We start from the raw sequence: 11,333 nt of genomic DNA, 5'->3' as shown, positions 1-11,333 counted from the left end.
GTCCAGGAGGAGGGGGTGTGTTGGAGGCGGGAGAAGGGGTCAGTAGAGGGAGGGTTAGGCTCGCGGTTGAAGAAGTAAGCGTGGAGGCGGAGGCGGCGGAAAAACTGCTCTATGTCCAAGCGTGAGCGGTATTCGTTGATCTGTGGGTGGAGGGGGACAAAGGTGAGCCCTTTACTGAGGACTGACCGTTCATCCTCAGTAAGGGGTAAGTCTGGGGGGATGGTGAAGACTCGGCAGGGCTGGGTGCTATTGTCCCCTCTGGAGCTACTGGCTGTGGAGGCTGTGGGTGGAGCGACGTTGGCGTCGGCTGTGGGTGGAGTTGCGTCAGCGTGGGCGGAGTTGCGTCGGCGCCAGCGGTGGGCGGAGTTGCGCCAGCGGTGGGCGGAGTTGTGCCGGCGTCGGCGATGGGCGGAGTTGCGCCGGCGGTGGGTGGAGTTGCGTCCGCGTCGGTGATGGGCGGAGCGGCGTCGGCGGTGGGGGGAGTGGGGTCGGCGGCGGCAGTACCGGTGACGGTAGGCGCAACTTCAGTGTCGATGGTGTTGGTCTCGGAAATGGAGGCGGTGCATCGGCAGCGATGGCGTTCGCTGTCCCGGAACTGGGGAACCCGGCGGTGGCAGATGTGACGTCATCTGTGGGTTCTCCGACAGTGGCCTCATGGCCAATGGCGGCGGGCACATTGTGGGGGAGGGCCTGGGTACGGCGGGGGGTTGGGGGGGGGTGGAGGAAGCCTGTTTTGGGTGGTAGGCACCAGTAAGTTTACTGTACTTACGGTTTTTAGTGTCCAATAAAGCTGAGTAGAATTGAGAGTTCAGGCTGTGGATCCTACGAAGAATGAAAAACAGGAGAGGTCCTTTGCAGGTCTGGGAGAGGGAGGCTCTGAGCTGGGGTAGGATTGATTGTAGTGCCTGGAGATGCCGGCGCATTGCTGCAAGTGTGTGTTTCAGGAGTCGCAGGGAGAAACGCTTCTGAAGGATCTCAATGCCATAAGTGTAGATATTGTCACGGTTGGGGCCAAATTGGGAAGGCTTGAATGTGGATTGTAGTCCATTGGGGATGATCTGGTTCCGTAGGCAAGTACTAAGAAAGGTGATGTGGCTGTAGTACCTGGTTTGCTTCAGGACATGGTCGAGCAGTTTCAGGGCCGAAGAGATTACGAGAGAGTTGCAGTGGGAGAGAGATCCCCTGAGGTTTGTCCGGAGGGAGGAGGGTAACTGAACTTATGCAGTCAATAGTAGAGCCCTGGGTAGAGTTGCAGAACAGAGAGACCTAGGGGTTCAGATACATAGTTCTTTAAAGATTGTGTCATAGGTAGATAAGGTGGTTAAGAAAGCATTTAGCACTCTTGCCTTCATTGCTCAGACCTTTGAGTCTAGGAGTTGGGATGTTATGTTGACGTTGTACAGGACATTGGTGAGGCCTCTTCTGGAGTACTGTTGCCATGTTATAGAAGAGGGTTCAGAAACAATTTACCAGCATGGGCCGGGAATGGAGGGTTTCAGTTACAAAAATAGGCTGAGATTTTTTCACCGGAGCATAGGAGGTTGAGGGATGACCTTTTAAAGGTTTATAAAATCATGAGGTGCATAGATAAGGTGAACAGCAAAGTTCTTCTCCCTAGGGTGGGGGAGTTCAAAAATAGGGGCCACATTTTTAAGGTGAGAGGTGAAAATTTTAAACGGTACATGAGGGGCAACGTTTTTACACAGGAGTGGTTTACGTGTGGAATAAACGGCCAGAGGAAGTGGTGGATGCAGGTACAGTTGCATTTAAAAGACATTTGGATAAGTACATGAATAGGAAAGGTTTGGAGTGATACACAGGCAAATCAGACTAGTTTGCTTTGGGAATATGGTTGGTGTGCACTAGTTGGACCTAAGGGTCTGCTTCCATGCTGTATGACTCTATGACTGCATTTTGAACCAATCCAGCAGATGGCCATAGAGGAGCTGGTGGGTAGGATTTAATATTTCCATGGGAATTGGCCTCCTGACAGGTTCGGATCTTCCAGAATCCTAACTGGACATTTTTCTCAGCTTTCAATTGCGCCCATGGATTCCTAATGCCAGGCATGAACTGGGTTACACTGGATTTGATAGTTGGCAGATATAAGACATTTAGATCCAATTCCCCACATGGAACAAGCTTCCATTCACAAATAAACTCACTTTGGTGCAATTCAGCACAGAGACAGAGCAGAGAATGCAAAGGAATTTTAAAGTAGTTTTTAAAATCTTATTTATAGCATTAAGAGCTCTGACTCTGAGTTTTATAGGGTCAGGGGCTCTGACTGTCTCAGTTTAAGGGTTTGCAATGCAGTCTCAGTGACAGGACAATTTTACATACACAGCTGCTGTTCTCATCCTTCTTGGTGGGTTAAGTCATCGGTTTGGATGATGACATTGAAGGTGCCTTCTTGAGTCACTGCTGTGTATCTTGTAGGTGGTACACACTGCTGCTACAGCACTGTGTTGGAGGGTGTGAATGTTGAAGCTGGTGGAAGAGGATCTAGCAACCATGATGGTGTCAAATTTCTTGAGTATTCTTGAAACTGGATCCATCCAGTCAAGTGGAGATTACTCAATCATACTCTTGACTTATGCTTTTGAGGTAGTGGACAGGCACTGAGGAGTCAGGAGGTCAGTTACCACAGAATTATTAGTCTCTGCCTCAGTAACCATGTTATTTGTGCACAACATAAAAATATTTCTCCTCTCCTTTTTGTTTCTTCTGCCTCTGACCTTAAATCTATACCTTCTGATTATTGACCCTCCTGTCAATGGAAATTGTTTCTCCTTATTTACCCAATGAAAACACTTAATGATTTTGAACGCCCCCATTAAATCTTCTCTTAGCCTTCTCTGCTGTAAGGAGAACAACCCCAGCTTTCCATTCTTTCCACAAAAATGAAGTCCCTTATGACTGGGACAACTTTGTTAAATATCCTGTGTACCCTTCATGAGACATTGATGTTATTCATGAGACATTGTGCCTGGAATTTAATAACATATTCCAGCTAATTATATCTACAATGAAAGATTATCCTCAATCATTTCTAACATCTCCAACATGATGTTACAACATATACATCTTCCTTCCCTTGTCAGCATTCCTTAAAGACCATTCTTTCTGTGATGCCCTGATCCAATGCTCCATCACCCCCAGCATTTCATTCCCCACCTTCCCATGAATACACAGAAGGTGGAACACTTGCCTCTTTACCTTCTGCCTCCTTCAGTCTAGTCTACTATATTCACTGCTCACAATGTGGAGAGACCAAATGCAGAACACCTCCGCTCAGTCCATAAGTATGATCCCAACCTTGTGGCTGCTCTCATGCTCATATTTCTGTCCTAGGTCTGCTGCAGCAAAGCCCAATATAAGCCCAATGAGGAACAGCGTCTCATTTTCTGTTTATGCATTTTATAGCCTTCTGGACTTAACATTGAGTTCAACAGGCTTTAAATTCGGTCCTCCATTTTGATAGTTCCACCAACTCTCTCCCATCTCAATACCATCTGAGGTTGTTTTGCATTATTTTGCTTTACTGCCTGCTCTGTATCTATGCCTTGTCTTCTCTACAACCACTATCACTTTCTTTGTCTCTTGTTCCATGACATACAGCATGGAAACAGACCCTTCAGCCCAACTCATCCATGCCGAACAAGTTTCCCAAACCAAACTAGTCCTATTTTCCTGCATTTGGCCCATATCCCTCTAAACTTTTCCTATTCATGTACTTGTCCAAATGTCTTTTAAACATTGTAACTGTACCTGCATCTAACGCTTCCTTTGGCAGTTCATTTCACATACGAACCACTCCTGTGTGAAAAGTTACCTTTCAGGTGCCTTTTAAATCTTTCTCCTCTTACCTTAAAAATGTGTCCTCTAGCTTTGAACTCCCCCACCCTCGGAAAAAGGCCTTTGCTGTTCACCAGCACCTAGAACTAAGGGGCACAGTTTAAAAGTAAGGGGTCTTCCAGCAAGAATTTTTTTCCTCAGTGTTATTAGGCCTTGGAATTCTCTTCAGAGCATGCTGGAAAGTGAATCACTAAATATTTTTCAGACTGAGATAGATATAATCTTGATAAACAAGGAACTCAAGGTGTATAGGAGGTAGACAGGAAAGTAGATATAATTCTATGATCAAATCAGCCATAATCTTATCAAAAAACAAAGAACCGCAGATGCTGGAAATTTGAAACAGAAACAGAAATCACTGGAAAAAAATCAGCAGGCCAAGCAACATCTGTGGATAGAAATCAAAAAGTTAATGTTTTTGAGTCCAGTGACTCTTCATCAAAACTGGTCTTACCAAATGGTGGAGCAGATTTGTGGGGCAGAATGGTCTACTCCCATTCCTAACTCGTATGTTTGCATGGACCAAGTCAGGCTGTAAAATGTGAAGATTGTTGATTTCCAGTCTCCCTGCCCTTCTACACTATGTGCCCTCCCCCGTCTCCATTGTATAAATCCCATCACATTTCCATTTCGTCAGTTCTGATGAAGAGTCTATTGAACTCTGTTTTTCACTCTACAGATGGTGCCTGACCTGATGAGTTTCTCTAGCACTTGCTGTTTTTATTTAAGACATCTAACATCCTTGCTTTTGAAACTAATTGCGCTATCTAACTTCTGAACTTAATTTCTCGATTTATAAAGCTGTCATTTTAACAAATTTCTTAACTTGTCCTGTTGCCTTCAAAGCTTTGTGCAATACAGCCCCAAGTCTCTGTTCTTGCACCCGCTTTTACATTTCTACCATGTACTTTATATTGTCACTCTTCATTCTTCTGACTGAAATGAATCACTTCACACTTTTCTGTTTTAAATTTCATCTGCCATCTGTGTCCCCATTTCTCCAGTCTGTCTATATTCTCCTGGAGTCTGTTACTACCTAAATCATTAATATACATCAAGAAGAGCAGTGGTCCCAATACAAGCCCTCCACCCCTGGTGGATATCTTAGTACATTTCCTTCCAGTCTGAAAAAATAATTTGTTCATGACTTCTGCCTGTTTCTGTTTCACAGCCAATTTTTGTATCTATGTGGCCACCAACTCCTTTATTTCCGTGACTGTTAATTGATCTCTGTGTCGGTGCCCATCCCTACAGGCAACACCAGTTACATTTTTGGTGGTGCCCAGATCCCAGAGACTAATCCAAGACATGCATAATATCACAAGCAAGCCTCAATGTACCGTTCCCATGACAAAGTAAGCAACACATTCCCTGACTTAAATGAAATATTCAAGTGAATGTAAGCTCCAAAATTAACTCTGAGTTGACTGATTAAAAGCTGAGAACATGGAAACAGCTGGCAACAAATGCTAAGCTGATATATTGACTGATTACTTTTCTCTCAAGTCTTTCAGAATTTTAAAAGTTTGAGATTTTCCTATTTGTGACCTGTCCAAGATTATGCTCTTACTTCATTAAGGTTCCTCCAATTTTGGAAATTCCTCGATTTGAAACTAATGCCTTAAACTTCAAGGCAATGACAAAGGCATGAAGACAGACTTGGCTAAAGTAAACCAAGAAAATAGATTAAAAAGTATGGCAGAGAATGTTACAAACATTGAAGGAAATGCTTCATAATTATCAGCAAAGATATCTTTTGTTGAGAAAGAAATAGTCGACAAGAAGGATGAATCATCCGTGACTAACACAGGAAGTTTCCTATGGGATCAATTTTATGGCCCTCCACTGGCGTATTTGAAAGGGGTGGAATGTAAAATAAAGCCTGCCCACTGCCTGACCTGTCTCCCACTTGCAGGGTGGGTGGAGGGATAGCGGACAAGGCAATGGGCAGTTTACCGGCTCTTAGGCCCATTGGGGCCCTAATGTAGACAATTAACTCCCACTCAAAGGTCTTGTTCTGCCTCTTGTCACAACTCTTCACTGTGAGGTGATGGCAAAATAACTGTGCACAGTCTGGCAGCTTTAATAGTATGGGCTGTTGTCAGGCAGGAATGAGATGGCGACTTCATAGAGCCATACAGCATGGAAACAGCCATGCCAACTCACCCATGCCAACCAAGTTTCCCAAGCTAAATTAATCCTACTTGCCAGCATTTGGCCTATATCCTTCTAAATTTTTCCTAATCATGTACCTGTCCAAATGTCTTTTAATTGGGGCAGCACGGTGGCACAGTGGTTAGCACTGCTGCCTCATAGCGCCAGGGACCCAGGTTCAATTCCAGCCTCAGGTGACTGTCTGTGTGGAGTTTGCACATTCTCCCCATGTCTGCATGGGTTTCCTCCAGGTGCTCCAGTTTCCTCCTACAGTCACAAGATGTGCAGGCTAGGTGGATTGGCCATGCTAAATTGCCCATAGTGTTCAGGGAGATGTAGATTAGGTGGGTTAGAGGGGGATGGGCCTGGGTGGGATGCTCCAAGGTTCAGTGTGGACTTGTTGGGCCAAAGGGCCTGTTTCCATACTGTAGGGATTCTATGAAATATTGTAACTGTACCTGCATCTACCACTTACTCTGGCAGTTCATTCCACAAACAAACCAACATTTGTGTGAAAAAGTTGCCCCTCAGGTCCCTTTTAAATCTTTCTCCTCTCACCTTAAAAATATGCCTCCTACTTTTGAACTCCCCTAACCTAAGGAAAAGACTCTTGCTATTCATCATATCTATGCCCCTCCTGATTTTATAAACCTCTATAAGGTCACCCCTCAACCTCCTTCATTCCAGTGAAAAAAATCCCAGACTATCTAGTTTCTCCTTATAATCAAACCCTCCAGTCCCAGCAATATCCCGGTGAATCTTTTCTGAACCCTATCCAATTTAATAATGTCCATCCCACAGCAAGGCGAACAGAACTGTACACAGCACTTCAAAAGTGGCCTCACCAACGTTCTATACAAACTCAACTGACATCGCAACTTGTATATTGACAGTCTGAGCAATGAAGGCAAGCGTGCTAAATGCCTTCTTAACCAACCTGTCTGCCTGTGGCGCAACTTTCAAACAACCTCTAGGTTTCTGTTAGACAACACTACCCAGGGCCCTACCATTTTGCTGTCTAAGTTTATTTTCCTTTATTCATTCACTGGATGAGGGCGTCACTGCCTACGCAGCATTTATTGTCCATCCCTAATTGCGCAGAGGGCAGTTAAGAGTCAACCACATTGCTGTGGGTCTGGAGTCACATGTAGGCCAGACCAGGTAAGGATGGCAGTTTCCTTCCCTAAAGGGTGTTAGTGAGCCGGATAGGTTTTTCTGACAATCAACAATGGATTCACGGTCATCATTAGATTCTTAATTCCAGATATTTATTGAATCCAAATTCCACCATCTGCAGTGGTGGGATTTGAACCCAGGTCGCTGGAACATTATCTGGGTCTCTGGATTAACAATCCAGTGATAATACCACTAGGCCATTGCCTCCCCTGCCCTTGTTCATTTTACCAAAATGCAATCCCTCGCATTTATCCAAATTAAATTCCATCTGCCACTCCTCAGCTCATTGGCCCAAATTAACATAATCCCCTTGTAATCTTAAATAACCTTCTTGACTGTCAACTTTACCACCAATTTTGGCGTCATCCGCAGACTTACTAACCATGCGTCCTAAATTCTCATCCAAATCATTTATATACATGACAAGCAACAGTGGACCCAGCACCGATCCCTGTGGAACACTGCTGGTTAGAGACCTCCAGTCTGAAAAGCAACCCTCCAGCACCACCCTCTATCTCCTACCGTCAAGCCAATTTTGTATCCAGCTGGCAAGCTCTCCCTGAATCCCATGTGATCTAACTTAATAATCAGTCTACCATGCGGAACCTTGTCAAAGGCTTTTTTTGGAGGCTGCCCTGTACCATCCCTTTAAGATGTTATCTCCTTGCCTTGGATTGGACATAACTGAGGTCCAGATAATAATTTTAGTTTTGCAGTTGTGTTTCTAGCAGTGGCTACTACTCTCTTTTAGCCACAAGTTTCCCTAGGACAGGATGTTCTGACTCTTAGGGGGCAAAAGTTTCACTAATGAAGGCCACCACTAGTGTATTATTGCTGCAGGATAGCCTAATTTCATGTTGGTAAGGCACCAACTGGCTTTTAGGTCACAAGAGTGTGTACTCCATCAGCCCATAAAATCCACCCCATTGATACTGAATTGAAAATAAACATGTTCAGTGCTGTGTGGAATAGTGGTTGGCCAAAAAATAGTGAAAATTTCAGAATCCAGCATAGGATAACTAAACTAAAACAAAGGAGAATAAATTTGAATTTAAAAATGTACCATTCTTTGGCAAGAAATATAAACACAGATCCTAAGAACATCAAAAAGCAATCAGGTGTACTTCCCATTGATAGATGTTAGGCTAACCTGACTGCAGTGTCTTTCTACCTGCCTCCCTCCTTCTCTTGAATAGCGGCCATTCTATTTTTGGTACTTTCCAAACAGTTGGGATCTTTCCAGAATCAAGAACATTTTGGAAGATTGTAACTGATGAATCCATCATCACTGCAGCCACTTATTTTTTAAATCATTGCACACAAGACAACAGTTACAGGGGACATAATTGTTAGTCTTTTAGTCCCATGCAAACAATCATAATAATCAAAGATGCCCATGTATTAACTTGCAGCAAGTCTTATTATTTTATCCCCTCCTACTCAGTAAATTATAATCGTTCCTGGTTTTGAGATTAAGATGAGCATTCTCATTCTTCATTTCAAATTCCTCCATATCCTTGCTCCTCACTATTTCTGGCATCTCCTCCAGCTACCCAATCCTCAAAGATAGAAACAGAGAAATTAAGAACAGGAATAGGCCACTTCGCCTTTCGAGCCTGCTCTGTCATTTAATATGATCATGTCTGATCCTCTACCTCAATGCCGTCTCCTGCTTTCTCTCCATTACCCCTTAATTACTTTAATATCTTAAAAATTGATCTCTCTCTTTCTTGAAAATGTTCAGTTATTTGGCTTCCACAGCTTTCTGTTATAAAGAATTCCACAGTTTCACTGCCCTTTGAGTGAATAAACTTCCTCATCTCAGTCCTAAATGGCCTACTCTGTATCCTGAAACTGTGATCCCTGTTCCCCAACCTGGGAAAACATCTTCCCTGCATCTAGTCTGTCTAGCCCTGTTTCAATTTTATACATTCCAATCAGATTCCTTTCCGTTCTTCTAAGCTCTGGTGAATACATCCTCAGTCTAACTAACCTCTCCTCAGTGTCAGCCCTGCCTTCTCTGATATCAGCCTAGTGTACCTCTGCTGCACCCCTTTTATAGCAAGTGTAACCTTTCTTGGGTGGGGAGACCAAAATTGCATGCAATGCTCCAGGTATAGTGTCACCAAGGTCCTGTATAACTGAAGTAGGACATCTCTATTCTGAACTCAAATCCTCTTGCAATGAAGGCCCATGTACTAATTGCTTGCTGCACCTGCCTGTCTATTTCCATTGACAAGTGTATAAGTACACCCATATTTCCCAATATATCACCATTTAAATAGTACTGTGCCTCTCTGTTTATCACACCAAAGTGTATAACATTGCATCTGCTATGTGTTTGCCACTCATTCAATTTGTCTAAATCACTTTGAAGGTGACTTGCATCCTCCCATTGGTTTCAGTGCTCCTTTAATTCAGGCCTCTTATGCACTCCCAATTCAAATTACTCCACCAATTGTGACCATGTCTTTAGTAGTCTGAGGCTCAGGCTCTAGAAATTCCCTTCCTGTGCCTCTCCATTTCTCTACCTTGCTTCCCTCCTTTAAAAACACTACTTAAAATTTACCAAGCATTTGCTTATCTTACCTAATATCTTCTTATCTGTCTCATTGTTGTATTTGTTCCTGTGAAATAGTTGGGACATTGCATTTTGTTAAATATATATACCACTGTTGTTGTTTACATTGACTCAATCATACCCATCTGATGGTACGGTTGTGAGGAAGTTTTGTTTTCAGTTTCAGGGTGGAGTCTGGACACTTGGCTCAGGTCTTTGTGATTATCTAATGACTGTGGATGTGATGCTGTGTACAGCTTCAATTTTCAATCTGTGTTCCATCAGTGTAGATAGGTAAGTACTTTCCAAATTTTAAATCATTGTATCCTAAGATGGACTTTGAACTAAAAAATAATCTATGACTTGCCTCACAAAAAACATTGGGATCTGACTGAGATCAGACGAAATATTGACAGAAGAATCAAACAGAGAGATAAATAATTTATTGGAGTTTCCAGAGGTGCCAGCTCTCCAGGAGTACCCTGATGTCTCAGAATTGAAGATTTAGCTGTAGAGCAATGCTGTGGTCAAATCTCAGGAGAAAGAAAAACCATTGGGAATTAAAAGTTGTTTCTTTCCGTACTGTCTAAAATATATTTAATTATTATAAAAATGTCAGACTTGGGACCAGGTTAGACAGTTAGAAATGTGAAGCTAAGTGCTTAAACTTCCAGGAATAGGTCCAACCAGAGTTGTCAACTAACCTGCCAAATGTAGCGATTTTAGTCAGGGATGGGCCCATGCCACTCTTCTGTCCTTAGGTCATCAGTGCTGAATTACAAATGTTCTGGCTCTGACAACATAATAATGAAAAATATTCAGAAGCATTTCTCATTTCTCAGGTACTAAGGTAATCTATGCAGTTAGATCTGGACAACTTTCAGGCTTTGGGGTAAAGAGTTAAGTGTACCTTTACTCTAATATTAGCTGCTGAGTATGTAGAATCATAGAATCCCAACAGTGCAGATAGAGACCATTCAGGCCATCAAGTCTGCACCAACCTTCCAAAGAGCATTGTAGCATCCCCCCCAACCCATTGCAATCTCACTTAGTTTGCACAATACAGGCAATTTAGCCTGGCCAATCCACCTAACCTGCACATCTTTGGACAGTGGGATGAAACTAGAGCGCCCGGAGGAAACCCACACAGAAACAGGGAGAATGTGCAAACTCCATACAGACAGTCGCCCAAGACTGGGATCAAACCTAAGTCCCTGGTGCTGTGAGACAGCAGTGCTAACCACTGAACCACTGTCACAATGAATTATGTCATGACATCAGGTAACATGGGCCTGTGACTCAAGTGTGTAGGGTTCTAGTGATGTCCTCTCCTGCCATTTTCTGCACACAGGTCGTCGATGTTCACTAACATGGGTGTTGACTACATTCAATCAACAACCCAGATGATGGTGAGTGGTCATCAGATCTAGAGAAACAGTGGCCAGCAGCAAGAGAGCAGCTGAAGAGAAGCCCAGTATAAGTAAAGCACCATAGGTGAAGGATGAGGCTAGCTCACCAATCTGACTGCAGAAGTGTGGGCAAAGCTAGAAGAGAAGCCTATCCACCAGGGACAGCAGTGGGTGAA

The 11,333-nt window shown here is 43.6% G+C and overlaps 1 protein-coding gene across 1 annotated transcript in view; it reads left to right on the top strand.

Annotated features, from left to right (window-relative positions):
• Positions 1-11,333, top strand: part of LOC109928816 (D(4) dopamine receptor) — a 34,473-nt gene that overhangs the window by 5,368 nt on the left and 17,772 nt on the right. The window contains exon 2 of the mRNA XM_020528750.2: positions 9,930-10,042. Coding sequence (XP_020384339.1) covers positions 9,930-10,042 — 113 coding nt within the window. The remainder of the gene's footprint in view (positions 1-9,929; positions 10,043-11,333) is intronic.

This window comes from Rhincodon typus, chromosome 17 (genome assembly GCF_021869965.1).
Source record: "Rhincodon typus isolate 14 chromosome 17, sRhiTyp1.1, whole genome shotgun sequence".
NCBI lineage: Eukaryota > Metazoa > Chordata > Chondrichthyes > Orectolobiformes > Rhincodontidae > Rhincodon > Rhincodon typus.
Note: the sequence above shows the minus strand (reverse complement) of the source record. Positions and strands in the feature narration are given on the sequence as shown.